We start from the raw sequence: 21,476 nt of genomic DNA, 5'->3' as shown, positions 1-21,476 counted from the left end.
ACTCACAGAGATCCGCCTGCCTCTGCCTCCCGAGTGCTGGGATTAAAGGCGTGCGCCACCACCGCCCGGCCTGGCTAGTTTTTAAAAATGTTTTATTTATTTTTTTCATTTTACATACCAGTCAGTTACCCCTCCCTACTGTCTTCCTGCTCCCTCATACCTTCCCCTGATCCAACCCCCTATCCATTCCTTAGAAAGGGTAGGGCCTCCCATGGGGAGTCTACAAAGTCTGTCACATCAAATTGAGGCAGGACCAAGGCTCCCCCCCCTCCCCCCCCGTATCTAGCCTGAGCAAGGTATTGTTCCATAGGGAATGGACTCCAGAAATCCAGTTCATGCACTGGGGGATAAATCCTGGTCCAACTTCCAATGGCTCCACAGACTGCTCAAGCCACAGAACTGTCACCCACATTCAGAGGGTCCAGTTTTGTCCTCTGCAGCTATCAGGTCAGTCAGTAAACTCCTCCTAGCTTGGGTCAGCTGTCTCTGTGAGTTTCCCCACCAGAGGACCCTTTTGCTCATATAATCCCTCTTTCCTCTCTATGACTGGACTCGGCCCAGTGCTTAGCTGTTGGTCTCTGTATCTGTTTTCATCATGTACTAGATGAAGGTTCTATGATGACAATTAGGGTAGTCATCAATTTGATTACAGGAAAAGGCCAGTTCAGGCATCCTCTTCACTATTGCTAAAAGTCTTAGCTGGGGGTTATTCCTGTGGATTCCTGGGAGTTTCCATAGCACCAGATTTCTCCCTAACCCTACAGGGGCCCCCTCTATCAAGATATCTCTTTCCTTGCTCTCGCTCTCAGTCCCTCCCCCAACTCAACCATTCTGTTCCTTTAAGTTCTCCTCCCCCCTCATCTTTATTCCTCCCTTTCCGCCCTGTGCTTCCAATTTTCTCAGGAGGTCTTGTCTATTTCCTTTTCCCATATCTCTCTTAGTGTCCTCCTGGTTACCTAGCTTCTCAGGGGTTGTGGGTTATAACCTGGTTATTCTTTTCTTTATGTCTAATATCCCCTTAAGAGTGAGTATGTACCATGTTTGTCTTTCTGGGCCTGGGGTACCATACTCAGTTTGTTTTTTTTTCTAGCATCTGTTTGCCTTCAAATTTCAAGATGTCATTGTTTTTTTTTTTTTTTTTTTTTTACCGCTGAATAATATTCCATTGTGTAAATGTATCACATTTTCTTTACCCATTCTTCAGGTTAGGGGCATCTAGGTTGTTTCTAGGTTCTGGCTATTACAAATAATGATGCTCTGAACATAGTTGAGCACATGTGCTTGTGGTATGAAATGAATGTGCATCCTTTGGGTATATGCCCAAGAGCTACCGCTGGGTCTTGAGATAGATTGATTCTCAATTTTCTGAGACTGTTATACTGATTCCAAAGAGGCTGCATAAGTTTGTACTCCCACCAGCAGTGGAAGAGTGTTCCTTTTACCCCACATCCTCTTCAGCATAAGCTGTCATCAGTGTTTTTGATCTTGGCGTTTCTGACTGATAAAAGATGGAATCTCAACGTTGTTTTGTTTTACAGTTTTCCTGATGGCTAAGGATGTTGAACAATTCCCTAAATATTTTTCAGCCATTTGAATTTCTTCTGTTGAGAATTCTCTGTTTAGATCTGTACCCCATTTTTAAATTGGATTATTTGGTATTTTGATGCCTAGTTTTTTGAGTTCTTTATGTATTTTAGAGATCAGCCGTTTGTCAGATGTGGGGTTGGTGAAGATCTTTTCCCATTCTGTAGGCTGCCATTTTGTCTCATTGACTGTGTCCTTTGCCTTATAGAAGCTTCTCAGTTTCAGGAGGTTCCATTTATTAATTGTTGCTCTCAGTGTCTGTGCTATTGGTGTTATATTTAGGAAGTTATCTCCTCTGCCAGTGCAGTCAAGGCTATTTCCCTTTTTCTCTTCTGTCAGGTTCAGTTTTTGTGTTCTGTCAGGATTTACATTGAGGTCTTTGATCCACTTGGACTTGAGTTTTGTGCATGGTAATAGCTACAGATCTATTTACTTTCTTCTACATGTTGACAATCAGTTATGCCATGTTCTGGCTAGTTTCATGTCACCTTGACACATGTTAAAGCAGCAGTTCTCAACCTGTGGGTTGTAACCCTTTGGGGGTTGAACTTTCATAGGTTGCCTGACACCATGAGAAAGCACAAATATTTACATTACAATTCATAACAGTAGCAAAATTATAGTTATGAAGTAACAACAAAAATAATTTTATGGTTGGGGGTCACCATAACATTAGGAACTGTATTAAAGGGTTCAACACCATTAGGAAGGTTGAGAACCACTGTGTTAGAGTTCTCAAACTCTAACACTGTGTTAGGTTCCAAAAGGAGGGAACCTCAATTGAGAAAATGCCTCCATAAGATCTGGCTATAGGGCATTTTCTTAATCAGCGATTGATGGGGGAGGTACCACTCTATTGTGGGTGGTGGCATTCCTGGGCTGGTCGTCCTGGGTTCTATATGAATGGCTGAGCAAGCCATGCTGGTCAAATCAGTAGGCAGCAAGCACCCTTTCAGGGCCACTTCATCAATTCCTGCCTCCAGGTCTGGCCCTGTTTGAGTTCCTGTTCTGACTTCCTTCAGTGATGGACTATGGTATGGAGTGTAAGCCAAATAAATCCTTTCCTCCTCAACTTGTTTTGGTCATGGTGTTTTATTATAGAAATAGTAACCCTAACTAGAACACTGACACTAAGAGGTATCAGTTGGTTACTCAAGAGTTAGTAGACAAAGAGGAGATTGTAGGGAGACTTAATATTTTATTTAGCATTTGAGATATTCTGTGAGATAAAGGCCTGATAAGGATGTCTAGTCCTTGGTACTGTATTGATGGAAGTCCTCCTACTTTATGATTATTTTTTAAAATTCTGTCTTGGGGTTCCTCTAGATAATTCTCACTGGAGAACATTTCTATAGGACCTAGTGAGTTTAATGGGGATATACTGTAGGCCTTCATATTGTTTGTGGTTTTGTGATGTGACCTGGGTCTGTGGACTTCCTTCATTAGTTATATATCTGAGGTGAGATTCCAGGCTGATATAGAAGTTCTAGTTAGGTTACTGTTGCTATGATGATTGCACAGCTGGAGCTAGGCTTGGAAGTTTGGGGATAGCACAGACAGGGTAGGGTTTGGAGGGATATACTGGGCATGACTGTTTTAGGTGGAGATTGGGCAGGCAGGTGTTGTTCTAGAGAAACCCATTAGGCAAGGCCTTTTCATGAGCCACATGTCTGGATCTAGGCCCAAGAATGTAAAGATAGTACAGGCAGGCTTGGTTCTTCAGGGACTTACCAGGGAAAGCCAGTATAGGCCTAGGAGTTTGGGATCCCAATCACTTTTTCTTTTTCTTGTTTTTTAAAAATTTTTTCCTAATCATTTTTTTATGTAAAATTTATAAGTAAAGAATTATTAGCATAGAAATAGAAGAAAAAGAGCCTTTCTGCGTAACCAATAGAGTATCTCGACGTGATGTAGTATACTGAGACATATCTCTTTTTCTTTTTTCTTTTTTAATATTTATTTATCATGTGTACAATATTCTGTCTATGTGTATGTCTGCAGGCCAGAAGAGGGCACCAGACCTCATTACAGATGGTTATGAGCCACCATGTGGTTGCCGGGAATTGAACTCAGGACCTTTGGAAGAGCAGGCAATGCTCTTAACCACTGAGCCATCTCTCCAGCCCCCAACTGAGACATATCTCACACATTTGAATTATATTGAACTTTTGTAATTCAGGACTTTGATTTACATGTTAACTTCTTAGTTACCCTTTAAGTATTAATTCTTTGAGAATTTCATGCAGTATGTTTTGATTGTATTCACTCTACTCTTCCACCTAACTCCTCAAGTCTATCCCCATCTCCCTCACCCTCCTGACTTTGTGTCCTTTTCTTTTCCTTTAATATTCCACTGTATGGATCTGCTTTCCATGTATTTCTGGGCGTGGGGTATCTACTAGAGCATGGTTAATCCACCAGTAGCCATACCCTAAAGAAAACTGGCTTTCTCACTCAGAAGTCATCAGCTGCCAACAATAGCCCTTCAGCTAGGGGTGGGGGCCCATGGACCTTTCTCCCCTCTATGCTGAAATGTTAACTTGCTTGATCCTGTGCAGGCAGTCTGTGCTGCTGTGAGTTCTTGAAGTGCAGTGGTTCTGTCATGTCCAGAAGACACTTTTGCTCAGGTCTTCCACTACCTCTGGCTCTTATAATCTTCTGCCTCCTCTTCCATGATGGTCCTTGAGCCTGGTGGTCAAGGGAAAGACAGTGTTAGAAATGTCCTATTTGTTGCTGGGTGCTCTATAGATACTTATTTTCTGAATTTGACCAGTTATGAGTTTCTGTGCTAGCAACTGTACAAAGAAACAGACCTGATGAGGTCTGAGAGTTGCATTAATCTGTGAGTATAGAGCTATGAATTTAGACAGCAGTTTGATACTATATCCACTTGTCAAAATAATATAATAGATTCATTTTTGGGATCTGTGAGCTCCCCAACCATGGGTTGTTGGTGGTATTTGAAGTATTAGACATGTGTTTCCTCCTGTGGAGGGGACTTTAAATCCAATCAGAAAACAGTTGGTTATCCCCATAACACCCATGCCACTGTTGTATTAATGGGCCTATCTTGCCATGCTAATTTTTCTTATTGTTCACAGAGTTCACAGCAAGGTAAGACTGTTGTTGACTTTCCCTCCTAGCAGCCATCATTGCACCTTCCATGAAAGCTAGCCAACAGGGAGGAAGCTCTAGTTAGTACCAACTTGATTCCTCCATCATGTAACTAGTGTCTGGTGCTTTCAGTAGTACAGGCTTATCATCAAGTTTTGGGGGACAACCAAGAGCAGTGACAATAATCTGCCTGGCTACTGGCCAATCAGCATTTTATTAAACCAATAAAAGTGACAAATCTTTACAGGCTACAAGACCATCGTCCCACAGCTCTGTAATAGATAATTAAAAATTAAAAACAATTTTGTTTTTTTGTGGAAAAACATTACACAACATATTTTGATGTTTTTCCCTTTGACCATTTTTTCCAGATCTTTTCCACCTCTTTACCTACTCAACTTTATGTTCTCTCTGTCCTTCAAACAAAACAGAAAACAAACAATAGCAGCAACAATAAATATCTCCACAAGAAACAAAAGAAAAAACAAAAACCAAGAAACAAAAACACAAAAATGAAATTCAAAACAAAAAGCAAAAGAAAAATAAGATAAAAAATTTCTCAAACAAAACAAAATGAAACTAAAAGTTCATTAAAATACAATTGATTCTGTTTTGTGTTAGCCATCTATTCCTGAGCATGGGGCCTTCCCTGAAGTTTAGTTGATATTTTTGTTGAGACTTGATTGGAAAAAAACTGATTTTCCCTTTGCCAGAGGGTATCAATTCCATGTAGTTTCTTGGTTATGGGTGGGGCCAAAGTTAAAATCAGTTTTTATACAGAATCTTACTTTGTAACCCAGACTGGTTGTGAACTTGCCGTGTATCCTAGATTGGCCTTGAACTATGTTTTTTAGGGTATCTAAACCCTCCTGCTTCAGGCTTCTGAGTGCTGGGATTGCAGACTTGGGCAGCTATGCTCACCTTGTCTTTTGATTTCTCTTTTCTTGAAATAGGTGTTCTTTACTAGACCTAATGTGTTAAGATATGAGCCTGATTCCTTTTGGTTCAGTGGCCTTCCTTGCCATACTTTACTTTACTCATACTTTGGATGAGCTGGCACATTTGAACAAGTGTTTAAAGCCTACTGTTGAAGGATAGGTAGGAAAAAGCTGCTATACCCTGATATTAGCACACTGGGCTGGGGCATTTCTTCTCTGTGCCATGACTCAGGACTGTACAGATGTGATGCCAGTGTTCTTGTTCCTGTCTTGCAGCTCAGGTATTAGCAAAGATCAGGCAAAATGAAATGTGTCTGAGTCTTTGTAACTTAAACCTTTAAACCATTCTCAGTATGAAATGGAGGGATACTAGATTCCAGAGAAAGCAGGTGCACTTATAAGTTTGTTGTTAGAAGTTAGAGATGTAAAGCAGGGATGTAAATCTTTGAACTAATTTACAGAAACAATCATTTGGTGACTTTCTAGGAGTAATAAAGTTTCAACTTAGCTTTGTCTAGCAGTTTCCAAGTTTGCAAGTGGTCTTTTGGTCCAACTTTTTGAGGTCAGAATCTGTTTGTTTATTTTAAAAATGTGCATGATGATTCCTTATTATAGTCAAGCCTCATAAACTAGTTGTTCTCCCATTGTATATGAAAAATGAATGGAATATAGTTGGTGTTGCTGTTCATCAAGCAATTCTCCAGCTGGTCACTAGAGGACTCCAGAGGCTGCAGGATGTTGCTGGGGGCCCTTCTGCTGTCCCAATGTCTCCAGTGTATCAGATAGTCTGTCATTCCTTGATTAGAACCACAGATGGAAATTCGCAATGTCCTTCCTTATGGGAACTGCTAGGAAAGTAATAGTTAAAAATGTTTCTTCAAAATGCTGGTATGATTGATTTTTTTTTTGTGCTTTAGTCCAAGTTTATTATTTTTTAAAATATAATTTTGAAAAGTCACTCTAAACATAAACCTTAAACAGTACTTTCTCTAATAAATATAGATTTATATAAAACATAATATAAATTTATTAAAAATAAATATACATTTTCTTCCCATCCAAAGGATGGCTCTGTGCTTTCAAATAGAAGCCTAGTTGCTCATGAGGTGATAGAAGTATTAAAACACTGTTGTTGTTGTGTTTCCAGGGGATCCGAGCCCGAGTTTTGGAAACTCTGGTCATGTTGCTGCTTCTTGCATTGCTGATTCTTGGGATGGTGTGGGTGGCTTCTGCCCTGATTGACAGCGATGCTGCCAGCATGGAGTCTTTATATGGTACATGATTACTGTTTTAAATTATTCCTATGATGGGCATCTGAGTTTGGGATACAATTATATGGGGTTTTAAAACTTTAAAATAATTCTTTGTGCAGTTAACTCTTTTACAGAATTTAGATGTCTTTAGAGATATTTAAACAAAGCAATAAATATTCATTTTTTCAGAAGACTAAGCTGTTTTCCATCTATTTTTGTTTAATTAGTTTCTATTCTTAAAATTCCATTGAGTATTTTCTCCCTTTAAAACATTTTTTTTCAATTTTTTTCTTCCTTCCTTTTTTTCTTTCTTTTCTTTTTCCAAGACAGGTTTTACTGTGTAGCCCTGAGTGTCCTGAGGCTCACTCTGTAGACCAGGCTGTCCTTGAACTCACAGAGATCCAACTGCATCTGCTTCCTGAGTGCTGGGACTAAGGGCATACATCACCACTACCACTGGCTCAAAAGGGTTGTTTCCTATTTTTTTTTTACTTTAGATATTTTTATTCTTAATTTAAATAAGACCATTTATGCACTCAGATAGGCAGTTAAATTTTTTTTATCACAAGTTACTATTTATTAAGATAAAATATAGACTATTTTATTTGCTACACTTTCTTATTAATGCATTGATATTTTCACAGATCTCTGGGAGTTCTACTTACCGTATTTGTACTCCTGCATTTCACTGATGGGATGCTTGCTGCTTCTCTGTAAGTACTCTTCATGGTGACACTGGCAGGACAGTGAAGTCTTGTCCCTGGAAAACTGTGGCAGTTTTCCTGATGAGATTTCTTAACAATGGAGACTGGTTTTTGAGTTGTCCTTAACTTTTTTTTTATTATTTCAGATAAATTTTAATAATTGAAATAATTGGGTTCTTTTCTTCCACTATGTTGGACACACACCCACCACAAAACTAACATGTTCCCCATGTATCTCCCACTCCCACCCCATGTGCATGTTCTTTACATCCACTCTAGCCCACCTGTAACACTGGAGTTACTTTAAACGGAGAGAGTATAATTCTTTCTGATGACTTTGTAGTCTTTATTTCAAAATTTGTTTGGTTTTACTGAAGACATCATACTCTTCTCAGGAATAGTATAAGTTGTCAAACATAGTTCAAAGGACTTGTGACTGTAGTTGTTACTTTAGATACTATTTTCTGGCTCTCAGTTCGAACAGGTTAAATGTTGTATTTTTTGGGGAGGGTTATTTAATTTGTTTTAAACAAGAGTGTTGATCCTTTGTAATCTTGACTGTTGTAGTCTTTTTCCGTCCTCACATTCCGTGTGCTATGCATGGGCTCCTCATGCTGTGCTAGTTCTTCTTTGATGGAGTGCCTGGTGAAGCGAGGTGGAGATGAGGATACACCTGAAATGCCCTTGCCGCTGGTTTCTCTGTTTTCTCACTAGTTATTTCATTTCTGCAGTGTGTACCCCAGTTGGCCTTTCCCGCATGTTCACAGTGATGGGTCAGTTGCTGGTGAAGCCAGCGGTAAGTATTTTATTTTATTTGGGTTTGCTAAATATTTATGTTTATATATTTGATCATATAACAAAGATTTTAGAAAACTAAGGACAGTATTTTTTAGGTTTATCATTCATGTTTTTATTTTCTAAAATCACTTTTTTAATCTTTAGAAACAAAATCTGTTTTTGCTTTTCAAAGTGCTAACTATATGCATTTAAATAAAAGTTTATGTAGAAAATTTTAAGACAAACTTTGCAGGTGTTTGTAAGTATTTTGTGTGTTCATTGCCCTGAATCCAACAGTAATTTTATCTGTTTTAGAATTGATCACACAGCTGACCATGGTGTTAATATCCCTGATTCTAGGTTATGAGATGCTTGGGGATTGTGAGCTCAAGACTAGTTGGGCTACAGAGTGAGGAGAGCTGTCTACACATAAAACTAATAAATCAACCAAAGCTCCCAGACGAACATAAAACAGAGACAAAAAGAAAATTGACAGTATTCATACTTTGATTTATAAACCAGTTTCTGAAAATATACACGTTGTATCTTGAATTATACTTTTACTCTTAGAAATGACTTGTAGTGGGTAACAATATAATGATCTGTTCCTAGTTCTCTGATCTTTGAACTATTTTTTACAGACAATAACTTCTTAGCTATTCCTAGACAATCTGCCATTTATCGTTTAAGTTCCTTCCCTGGCTCCTCATTGCCTGCAAACTTAGATCTCAGCTATCTACACATTTAGGGTTTTCTCAGTGTTCTGTGTTGCACTTCTCTTCTGCTCCTGCACAGACTCTCATAACAGTTTGAAGCTGCCTTGCTGTGGTACACAGGGCTTTGTGCTGTCGGTTCCAGGCTTGCTCTGTCTCTGCAGGGCAGCTCACCTGCCACAGCCCCCAGCATACTCCTGGAGGGAAGTCCAGATGTCACTGTGGTCACTATTGTACTGCCTTCTCCACATTTCCCAGTGCCTGTGGCTTGTGTCTGACCAAGGCTATCTCTGGAGCTATTTTGGCCCAGGGCCTGTCCTCTCCTTGTGGTGATGTCATTAAGGAAGCACACTGAGGCAATATTATGGTAGATGATCTTTCAGTTATCTCTTATTTGATTTTGAAAGTTACAATCTCTCATTCAGTTTCTTTTAAAGGAGGTTTTATGATACCGAATTCATTTAGTTTCTTCTACTTCTATGTTCTTTTTTTTCTATTTCCTGTAGACAAATTTTCAATTCCCACTCTTAGTTTCCAGTTTTGTTACTGCTCTACCCTGTGCCCTGGACCTTCTCTGTCATTTGAACCTGATCTACAGATGGTAATGAGAAGAGGAGGAAGCCACTTACAGTCTGCTAAGCACTGTTGACTAATGCAGAGCTGCAGCTCCACCTCCTTGTTTATAAAACCAAAGTACTTCTGTGTCACCTGTCTCCATGCCGCCTTTTAACAACACCTACACAGCCTTAGTTGTTTTTATCTTCTTTCTTGTTCCTAATAGCCAGCGAACATGACTAGTTACTGAGTAATCATGCATCTGCCCCATGCTGGTTCTAAGTGCTATATGCGACACACAGTTTCATGTCATCTTGACAGGCCATAACGTGGGTGTTGGTGGTCTCATTTTGTAGGTAAGTTGGCTTCAGGGAATCTGAGTAGTTAGTCACAGAGCTGTGTAAAGGCAAGTTTGAACCCAGAGCCCAGGCTCCAGAGCACTATCTTCTAGTCCTACAAGAGCTTCAAGCTGGGCGATGGTGGCGCACGCCTTTAATCCCAGCACTCGGGAGGCAGAGGCAGGCAGATCTCTGTGAGTTCGAGACCAGCCTGGTCTACAGAGCTAGTTCTAGGACAGGCTCCAAAGCCACAGAGAAACCCTGTCTCGAAAAACCAAAAAAAAAAGAGCTTCAGAGTAGCACTTTCCACCTCATGAACTTGCCTCCTTTCTACCTCTGTGTTTACACATGGCTTTCTCTACCTGAAGTGCCTGTTCACTTCTCGGAGTTTAGGCTGTCAATCAGGTCAGGTATTTTAGCCATCAGAAACACTGGCTCAGTGTTCTTTCTCTTCAACTTGAAGTACTTTTTCCCTCTGACCTTTGCTAACATTTTATTTAAGCCTCAGTTTTGACATTTATTTTAATCTCAAAGTTACTGTTTAAAATTCTTATCTTGGTTGCTCATGTCTGAGTTCCTGTTAGTCCACAGTAGTGTTGAGCCAAGGCCCTGAAGGCACTTGGAGTTTCCCTGTGCCGCCTTTGTTCCTTAGAGCATGAAGTAGAGAAGATGCTGGAATGCTCAGAGGCACATGATATACACACATTTCTGTGCTTCTCCTCTTGTCATTCAGGTGTGGTCTGAATTATCAATAGTTTATACTGTGAAATGAAAATCCTAAAAGTGTTAGGACTTAGGACAAGTAAATGTGACTAATTTAAATTCAAACAGCTGGAAGTGATGGGAAACACTGATCGAGAGGAGAGTTCTTGTCTCTGCCCCCTCATCGAGAAACAGTCTTGGGTTACTCTCCCTTTGGTTATCCAGCCGGCCTCATCGTAAACCATTCCTGCTTAGGACCCCATGCTTTTTAGCCTGTGTTGCTTTTCAGCCTTAGTAAGGTCGCTGGAGACATCTTTTTCTCCTTTCTCCTCACATGTGATGGTCATTCTGTATCATTATCTATTATTTACTCCTTCCTTCCTTCCTTCCTTCCTTCCTTCCTTCCTTCCTTCCTTCCTTCCTTCCTTCCTTTTTATTTTTATTTATTCATTGTGTTTCACTTCATGCATCTTGGTCCCATTCATTTCCCATCCCTGTGTATCTGCCCTCTGTCCTTGAAGCACCCCCCCCAATTAAATTTAAGAGAAAAAAGAAAGAAAAGAAAAAGGAAAAAAAATTCTTAGCGTGGAAACTATAGCATGACATAGGAAGTAATGCAGTAAACCCTCTATCCATATATCTTAACTTGCAAGTGTTCATTGCAGAGTCTGGCCCCCTTGCTCATCACTGCAAAGGGTAAACTCAAGAGAACTCACGCTGGTGGTGAGGACAAGGGAGAGCTGGTGGGTTGACCAATACTGCGACTACCCAGGCCCAGAACCAAGGTTGTGGGTTGGTCCTCCCCCAGTATTCACCTCATCTGTGATCTGCTGGAGCCTGTGAGGGGGCCAGTCCTGCAGACCCAAATCTAGTTTTTCTTTATTTTGTTTTTATTGTTTTATTACTCCCAGGGTGGATCTGGTGATAGATACATCTGTTCAATGATAGCTGAGTGCCAGGCTGGAGGGAATGGTAGATACTTGTGAAAGGACTGGAACGCAGTGGGTTGCTTTACGAATGTGTTCAGGTGGGAACCACATGCCTTTAGAGCAACTTGTCGAGTTGGCAGGTGCGCAGAAACAGTCATCCCATCCTTACTTTACTCCAGCAACTCCTTCCTTTTTGTTGCTTTGCTGGAATCAGTAGCTTGGGCTTGTGTGATAGGATGCACTGCCTCAGCTCTGCTGCTTTCACGCTCTCCAGAGACAGAACCTTCTCACAGAACAATTAGTTAACAAAGCCAGAATTGAAGTTTTGGGTTTTACTGGTTTTGAAGACAATCAAGACACTATCCCACACAGCTGGTGATTGATGAGTGCTCTGCCCCTCTCCCCGCATTGTATGGATGCTGTTGAGTGTTTGTGTGTAAACACACTGCTTTTCTAAGGTATTGTCTTGGATGGATTTTATGAGCTCAGCTTCCAGTACTCATGGAAGTATCAAGTTAAAAAATGGGATGTTCTGTGTGTCTCTGATAAAGTTTATGGAACTTTTGTTTTATTTTATTTTTATTTTTTGTTTTTTAATATTGAGGCAGGGTCTTATTGTGTAATTCTGGCTATCCTGGAACTTGCTATGTAGATGAAGCTAGTCTATATGTGGTTGTGAACTGGCTTGTGACTGGTGGGAAGCCAACTCAGGCCCTTTGGAAGTGCAGCCAATGCTCATAACCACTGAGCCATCTCTCCAGCCCCCAGTTTACAGATTCTTAATTTAGAGAAAAGGTAAAAAACACATGGGAGACAAATATTATACTACATGTTCTCTTCCTTTTAGCTTGCTCATATAGATGTAGTTGCTGTGTTTGACTTTGTTTAAAATCCATGCCCTTGTTAGCCCTTGAGAATACTACTACAAAGTGTAACCCTTTAAGCCTTAAAATAGCCAATTTAGATGCATTTAGATTTTATTCTATCAAGTTTTGAACTGTTCGGTTAGTACTAAAATAGGAAAACATAAATGTCTTAAAAATAAAGTATGTAAAATATGTTTAAATTTTTCACAAATTAAATAGTTTGGACATTTAATTTTGGTGTCTTAGTTATTTGAGTCAATATAACACATGGTCTTAAAACAATAAGCGCAGAGCCTGGGGTGTCCTATACTTGAGTGTGTCTCACTGTGTTATTAAGTAGTTCATCTTTTTATTTAGATACTTGAAGACTTGGATGAACAAATTTATGTGATTACCCTAGAAGAAGAAGCACTCCAGAGAAGACTACATGGTATGTATGTTACATAGTTAGATCAGGTAGAAAAATTAATTCAATAGAGACACACAGTTGAAGAATGGAAATATATACCTCTCAGAGGCTTACAAGTGACAAAGGGAGCTTGTGAGAATTGGAGGGAGATGGGCCAGGGCCACATGGTTGGCTTTCTGGTAGGCAGTGGCCACAACAGCTCCTTAGACATCTGCACTTAAGGTGCTGCAGGTCTGCACACTGCCTCAGTGACTCAGGCCTGCTTTTCCCCTTTCTGTTGAGAGTTGAAGGTAAGAGTACCTTTCTTAGGAGATCCTTAGGAGCACTGTTAGCTCATGTGGTTTTTATACCAGCCTTGAGTTAGTCTTTCATTGCTGGAATTGTTCTGGCTGGCAAGCTGCCTTAAAAATGATTTTAGGGAAACTCCTTAATAATGTGTTGCTGTGACTGGCCACTGTAGTTTATTTCAGGTGGAAACTAAGAGGCTGAATTGTTTATAATATAAATGATTCTAGGGCCAAGTTGATATTTGACTGTATAAAGAATTGCAACTTCTGTGGTTTATTGGTTAGCATTTGCAGAGGGGAAAAGCTAGACGATAATAACATTTCATGATTTGCTGTTTTAAACTCTTTAAAAAATATTTATTTTATACATACATGAATATGTTGCCTGCATGTATGTCTGTGCACCATGTGCAAGCAGTGTCCATGTATGACAGAAGAAGGCAATGGATCCCTTAGAACTAGAGTTACAGATGGTGTGAGCTGTCATTTATTTGGGTGCTGAGAATCAAAACTGGGTCCTCTGGAAGAGTAAGCAGTGCTCTTAACTTCTGAGCTATCTCTCCAGCCCCAACGATTTGCTACTTTTAGGAAAGAGTAGAAGTAGGCCCTCAGTAAGGTAAGTCATCTTCATGGATTTTATTAAATATTTATTTAATATAATGTTAAATGCATTTTGTTGTAGCAATTATTTTATATTTTAAATTATAAAGCAAAAAGTATGTTTTATCCTTGCTCTGGGAAGAATAAGAACAGTAAGAATATCAGACTCTAAAAGTGCACTCATGTTGCTGCTTTATGGGACTGATGGTGGCATTTTACTAGTGTGTGTGCTGGAGGTTATTATGACAGGCAGCTTTGGGATATCTCTTCTCTCCGGTGCATTCTTATAGTGCCCTGGAGAGACTCAACACTTGGCTGGTGGTAAGAAGGACTTGTTTTACCTTGACTGTAGCATGATGTGTAGTGGCATGGAGTTCCCATGTCCCTTGAAATGTATTAGTGTAGCTGAAACATGGAATGTCTGACTGTGGCTTCTCCAGTGTTCTCCGACACTTGACAATGCTGTTGTAAAGCTGTTGAGTGGTTTCGTTCTTTTTCATAAGCCATTAATGAAATAGCAAAGTTGTGTTTGTTTACAGTGTCAGTGTCCTGAGGAAGCCATTCTGTCCTCAGCCTGTTCCCTTTCTCTTCCTGATTTTGCATCAGATGTGAAGATGAATTAAGACCGTTTCAAGATGATAGACTAGTTGACTGATGGAAAATGAATAAATAAACAATAAAAATAAATAACACTTTAGTGCCCAAACACAAGAGAGAGGAAGAGGGATCTACAGAGTTCTACATATGTGGTTAAGGCAGCCACTGCCTGATGCCCCCTCTTAGTTGGCAGAAGTAGAGGTACAGCTTCTGAATTACCTGTGATCATAACAGAACTCTATGCTATTCCTCACATAGTCTCCCTTCATGCTGCCTGGAGACTTAAGGCAAAGGGTGTACTTAGCTCTCACCTCACTCTCTGTGACAGGTCACAGTAGATGAGTTTATAGTGTCTGAACTCCTGCCCCTGTATCTCTGAATGCCTTATTTTTGATGTAGTTTCCATGTTCCCTAGTTCCTATAACTTTGGCACGTGCTGCTTATATCTGAGGATTAATCCACTTGTGACTCCTACATCCTCACCCCTCCCTTTTCTTACTACAAACCCTCCCAATATACCCCTCATTTTTCTCTTTCAAATCATGGCTATTTTGTTCATTAATTGCTTTTATGTACATATATTCATAAATACAACCTACTCAGTCTGTATAATGTTATGTATGTTGTATGTTTGTATTTGGGGCTAACCATTTGATGTTGACTCACTACTTGGCATGCTCTTTCCTGGGGAAGACTATTTCTCAGCATTACTTAGTTGCCTATAGTTCTTTGTATAAGGTTGAGGCCTATGGAGCAATAAAAAAAGAAAAGGAAAGTAAAGGGATACAAACAGGGAAAGAAGTTAAACTATCCTTTTTTGTAGATGACATGATAGTAAACATTAGAGATCCCAAAAATTGTATCAGAAAACTTTTAGAAACAATAAACAAACTCAGCAATCTTTTTAAATAGCTCCACACCCTGGTGACTAAACATTCAAATATATATGCCTATGAGGGCCATTCTTATTCAAACCACCACACTTCTATTCACAATAGCCTCAAAGAAGATAAAATACCTAGGAATAAACCTAACCAAGGAAGTGAAGGACCTCTACAATGAAAAATTTAAACATCTGAAGAAAGAGATAACATCAGTAGAACATGAACAACATCTCATGTTCATGGATGGTAGAATTAATATTGTGGAAATGACTATTTATACTAAAAGCTATTTACAGACTTAATATGATCCCAATCAAAATCACTATCTCATTTTTCACAGAAATAGTGACACTATCTTAAAATTCATATGGAACCACAAAAGACCTAAAATAGTCAAAACAATCTTAAGAAAAAAGGACAGTGTTGGAAGGATCATCATTCCAGATCTTAAGATCAATTACAGAGCCATAATAATACAATTAATATGGTATTGGCACAGATATAGACACAAACCTGTGGAACAATATCCAAGACCCAAACATAGGTACTCATGACTTCAGGCAGTTGATATTTGACAAAGATGTCAAAAAGATAAGCTGGAGAAAAGAAAGCATCTTCAATAAACGGTGCCTGAAAAACTGGATGTCCACCTGTACGAAGACCTTATCTGTCACCTTGCACAAAAACTAACTTCAAATGGAGTGAAGGATTGAAGGTGAAACATGGAACACTGGAACTGCTAGAAGAAAACATAGGCAGTGCCTGCATGATGTAGGAAAGGACTTGCTGAATAAGACTCCATTCACTGAATAAAAAAGCTGCTGCACACCTAAAGAAACAATCAACTGGGTGAAGAGGAAGCACATAGAATGGGAAAGAAACTTTGCCAGCTATATATCTGACAAAGATCAATACTCAGAATATATATATATATATATATATATATATATATATATATATACCCTCAAAAAATAGAGCCAAAAAAATGAACTATCCATTAAAAAAAATGGACCAGGAACATGAACAGAGAATTCTCAAAAGAAGAAAAAATGGATTAAGAAATACTCAAAAATGTTCATAATCCCTAGCAATTAGGGAAATGCAAATCAAAACTGAGATTTTTATCTTACCCCAGTCAGAATGGCAAAGATCAACCGAACAGTTGACAACAAATGCTGGATGCAGCATGGTGGAAAGGGAGCCCTCATTCACTGTTGGTGAGGTTGCAAACTGGGGAGATAATTGTGGAAATCAAAATACTAAAGCTAAAAATACATTTACCATGTGTCTAGTTACGGTTTCTACTGCTGTGAAGAGACACCATGACATGGTATCTCTTATAAAGGAAAACATTTAATTGAGGTAGTGGCTTACAGTTTCAGAGGTCTAGTTCATTATCATCATGGTGGGGAGCACGGTGGCTGGGAATATGGTGGTATACAGGCAGACATGGTGCTGAAGAATTCTACATCTTGATCCCAAGGCAATAGGAAGTGACCCAAGACACTAGGCATGGCTTGAACATATATGAGACCTCAAAACCTGCCTCTACAATGTCACACTTCCTCCAACAAGGCCATACCTAATTCAACAAAGCCACACTTCCAAATAGTGCCAGTTACATTCAAACTACCATATCATATGACCCAGTTCTTCCACTCACTCATTTGACATATGTCTGAAGAACTTGACCTCAGACTCCACAGATACTTGTTCAGCCATGTTCATTGATGTGCTGTTTACAATAGCGGGGTGACTGACTTTCCTCAGATATTCCTCATTACCTCAGCTGCTGGCCTTGCTTCCTGTTTCTTCCTCCACACTTGTCACTGCCTATACCCTCTCTGTGAAGCCTCTTCTCTTTGCCCTGTGGCTGTCTTAGCTGTGTTCTGGCTTAGGTCCACCTTGCTCAAATGCCAGCACTTGTCTTTATTCACTGACCCAGGGACTTAGCTGCTACCATTCTGTCCTCCCCTCCAAGGTGGCCCATATTCATCTGCATGGAGGCACGTGTAGATTTTTAAGGGAACCACAGGAGGGGAAGGAGTGGGAACTGAATTTGGCATGTAAAATGAGAAAGGATAGTTTTTAAAAAAAAATGAAATAAAATAAAAACTAAAAAAATTGTTTTTACGTTATCCATAAAAAAGTTCATCAATAGGAAGATAGGACCAGCCTTGAAAATCCCAGTGTAGTGAGGACAGAGATCGTGTGCACTAGAATGTGATGTCAGCCCTTCCCCAGTCTCGTGTTTGGCCACCTGAAGCTGAATGAAGAAATACTATGCATGTTTAATTTTCTGGTCTGGGACACAGACCATGTCATTTTGAGTTCCACCTCCAACTGGCCTAACAGATTGCCATTTGACAGGTCCGTGGTGATCCTAGAAACTATAGAAACTAGATACATAATCTGCTATGACTGACATAGCATATGACTTAGCTTGCAGGCTGGATGCTGATGTGTCAATGGGACTACCAGAAGCTGGAAAAGGAGGAGTGGGAAAAAGAAGAGGTGATTCTCAGAGGTACAAAGTCTTAGAGGAGCAAGTATTAAGAGTTATTGTACTATATAAAGACCACAGTTGATAATGAGGACAAGTGCTGGCAAAGATATAGGGACAGAGGAACGCTTATTCACTACTGGGGGAATGCAAACTGGTCAACCAATATAAATAAGTGTGGATGTTCCTCAAAAAGATGGAAGTAGATCTGCCACATGATCCAGCCGTACCACCCTTGAACACATATCCAAAGGACTATATATCCTACTATAGAGATACTTACTCATCATTGTTCATTATTGCTCTATTAACAATAGTCAGAAACTAGAAACTGCCTGGATGTCCATCAACTGATGAATGGCTAATGAAAATGTGGTACATTTACACAATGGAATGCTATTTAGTTGTTAAGAAAAATGAAATTGTGACATTCACAGACAAACAGGTAGATCTGGAGACAGTCATTCTGAGTGAGCTAACCCAGACTCATAAAGACAAATATCACATTTTCTGTCACTTATGGTTGTTGAAGATTCAAAGCTATCATTCACAAATAAGAGAAAACATGTGATACATAACATATATAAAAAGTTTAAATGGGGCTATCCTGTAATGGGCAACAGTTCTCTTACTAAATACCACAGGCTAACAAAAAACCCAGTGCTAGGTTGGGTTATTTCTTTGTGAGTTGTGGGCTTGTGAAGTCTCAAAGACCCCCTAAACATTACAGTGTGTTGCCAATGCTGTTAGTTACCCTCCTGAACTTGACAGTAGGCCCAATTGCTGAAGAAATTGCAACCATCCAGAAATCGAGCTGGTTCAGACCTGGAAGTTTCATCCCTATTGGCTAGCTCTCATTGTCCAGGAAGGTGCTAAGCAAGCTGCTGATAAGAAGAGTAATCATCAATCTTACCCAGCTGTGAGGCCTGGGAGCTACAGTAACAACTTCTCTGACAAGACATGTGATTGTGACACGGAAATGACTTTCCTTCTGTGTCGTACGTCTTGATCTCAAAGCTCCTCTAGCAGGACTTGCCGTATTTTTCATAAGCACAGCAAGTATCAGCCATACACCCTCAAGTCCACCTCCACTGCATACTGCTTCCCCTCACCTTTATTTCTCTACAGCCCTTTCAGTCTCTGGCATCCCTGACAGAGCATCTCAGGGCAGGATGCTTTGTAAGTGTTTGTCTCTTCTGTGCAAGGTACAGGCCTGGTGTGATATATGTGTGTATGTATGTGTGTGTGTGTGTGTGTGTGTGTGTGTGTCTGTGTGTGCCTTGTTTTTTGGTTTTGTTTTGTTTTGCTTTTTATCTACTCAATGATGCAAGTAACATCCATGTATAGGTATAGGTATAGGTATAGGTATAGGTATAGGTATAGGTATAGGTATAGGTATAGGTATAGGTATAGGTATAGGCAGAGCATTAAGTGGGCAGGCAGGGGAAGTGAAATTCAATGAGAAGACAGAAAATAGAATTCCAGTGAACAGTTTTAAGAAGGGTGACATGGGGCCCCAGCAAATGGCTGAGCTTGGGTAGGTGGAAATGAAATGGTTTTCCTGCTTTTGTGCCTAAAAAATCTGAGCAATCAAAACTGTTTGCTTCTAGGACTCCCGTAGAGGAGCCTGACAGAAAGTCCATTACAGTAATCGGACAGAAAATCTTTTATAATTTTTTCCCAGTGTTAAGAGGATACATATATCATTAACATACTTAAATGTTTAAGTAATGCAGCAGCATTAATTGAAATAATTAGCTTTTGTGTGTATATAGCCCATGGGTATACTGGGTAACTTTAGAAGTTCCATAATGAATAGAGATTATATTTGTTGTTTGAGTTCAAAACCTTCACAGTTCTTTTAAGGTAATTTATTTTAAAATATTATAGTCTTTGAACTATAATTCAATTCTGTTAGGTACCATTTTCATCTTCATGATAAAAATTTGTATATAATTTTTGGTAGCAGTTTCTTGCTTGATTCTAATTTTTTTTTCAGTACTGGAGATCGAATACTGGGCTTTCCTTCTACATGGTAGGCAAGCACTCTACCACAGGGCTGTCTCCAGCCTCTTGATTCTAATCTTTTTAAAAAGCCTTTTTCATCAAAACTTACATTAACTCTTTATTCTTAAAGCTCAGAAGAGGTAGTAACTTTTTCAAGGTTTTGATCCCTCTGGACACAGAAAATGAAGGGAATGAAAATAACAAGACATACCTGTGCAGCCTCTCCCTGGACCTTGGCGCCCTCTCAGCCAGTCTCAGAGCCATTGTCAATGTTTGACTCTTGCTATTTAGAAGCTGAGTTTCAGAGTTTTGTGAGGACACTGACTTGGGCTACATCTCTGGCTGCTTTTTCATAGCCTTCTGTCAGGCCTTTCCCTGTGTCACTGGCAGGACCACCGGGCAGTTGGCCTGCTGCTTTTCTGACATCATTCATATGGCAAATATGGAAGTTTTCTTGGCTTTGTCCTAGGGAAATCTTCTAGGTTCTAGCAGTGATCATTTGAAAAATTGCGTGTGGTGGGTGTGAGGTGTTTTCCCTGCTGTTGTGGCCACAGAATCTGAACTGTCAGAACCATTCCACACACTAAGAATACTTGATTCATATAGAATATCATGTATGTATGTATGTATGTATGTATGTATATACAATCACTGAATAAAGAATACCTTCTTTGAATAGGGATATTATATATATATACATACCATATACAGAGTATATAGTAGATTATATGTATATATATGTTTGCCTAGCATACACATAAACACATACATACATATGTCATTGTAGGGAAGAAAATATCTTGAATTCAGCTCTGGGCTTTTATGTGAAGTGTTTGGGCACAGTCAGACAGCCTAGACCTGATCTGTATCTCTGAAAAGCATATGTATTCATAGATAAAACAATGACAGATGCCATAATTTATTTGGTTTCTTGGGCTCTTTAGTCACTCTCATGACAATAAAATATAGTCCAGACAAATTTTGATGCAAGATGAAGTGAGTGACTGTGGGAAATATAAACTAAAATGCCATTAAGGATGGCAGCTTTGGAAAACAAGTGAGAAGCTTGTGGAGCCTGTGTCATAGCCTATAGAATTTATAAGAAAAGTTGTATTATAAAATTCACATTTTAAAAAATGGAATGAGGATTCAGTATGTGTCAGCTTCCTCCCAACCACAGTCTATGTGAACGATAGTGTTACTAATGGTAGCATCAAATATGAAAGGTAAAGGGTTACTCTTAACATCGTATCTAGTTCAATATCTACTGTGCTTGTAACTGAAATAGAAAAGGACCAAACCATTTTTTTTTTTTTTTTTTGGTTTTTCGAGAAAGGGTTTCTCTGTAGCTTTGGTGCCCGTCCTGGAACTAGCTCTTGTAGACCAAGCTGGCCTCGAACTCCCAGAGATCCGCCTGCCTCTGCCTCTTGAGTGCTGGGATTAAAGGCGTACGCCACCACCCCCCGACTAAACCATTATTTTGATTGCACCTAACATTCTATAATACTCCTAGAGCTGTTTGTTTTTAATATTTTTGCCCTTGATTATAGTTACTTATAGTGAAAGTATGTTTGCATGTCCACAGTTGTATTGGGTATCAGAAGTCTTATAACACAGGTTCATAGTCAGGTAATGTTAGAAGTCAATAGAAATTGCAATGTTAGCCAGGCGGTGGTGGCGCATGCCTTTAATCCCAGCACTTGGGAGGCAGAGGCA

General features: G+C 39.5%; 1 protein-coding gene across 4 annotated transcripts in view; it reads left to right on the top strand.

Annotated features, from left to right (window-relative positions):
- Positions 1–21,476, top strand: part of Lmbr1 (limb development membrane protein 1) — a 136,435-nt gene that overhangs the window by 66,826 nt on the left and 48,133 nt on the right. For all 4 annotated transcript variants that reach the window (XM_005367461.2, XM_026789376.1, XM_026789377.1 and 1 more), the window contains 4 exons: positions 6,784–6,910; positions 7,534–7,602; positions 8,325–8,389; positions 12,831–12,903. In XM_005367461.2, coding sequence (XP_005367518.1) covers positions 6,784–6,910; positions 7,534–7,602; positions 8,325–8,389; positions 12,831–12,903 — 334 coding nt within the window. The remainder of the gene's footprint in view (positions 1–6,783; positions 6,911–7,533; positions 7,603–8,324; positions 8,390–12,830; positions 12,904–21,476) is intronic.

Source organism: Microtus ochrogaster, unplaced genomic scaffold, assembly GCF_000317375.1.
Source record: "Microtus ochrogaster isolate Prairie Vole_2 unplaced genomic scaffold, MicOch1.0 UNK18, whole genome shotgun sequence".
In the NCBI taxonomy this organism is placed as follows: domain Eukaryota; kingdom Metazoa; phylum Chordata; class Mammalia; order Rodentia; family Cricetidae; genus Microtus; species Microtus ochrogaster.
Note: the sequence above shows the minus strand (reverse complement) of the source record. Positions and strands in the feature narration are given on the sequence as shown.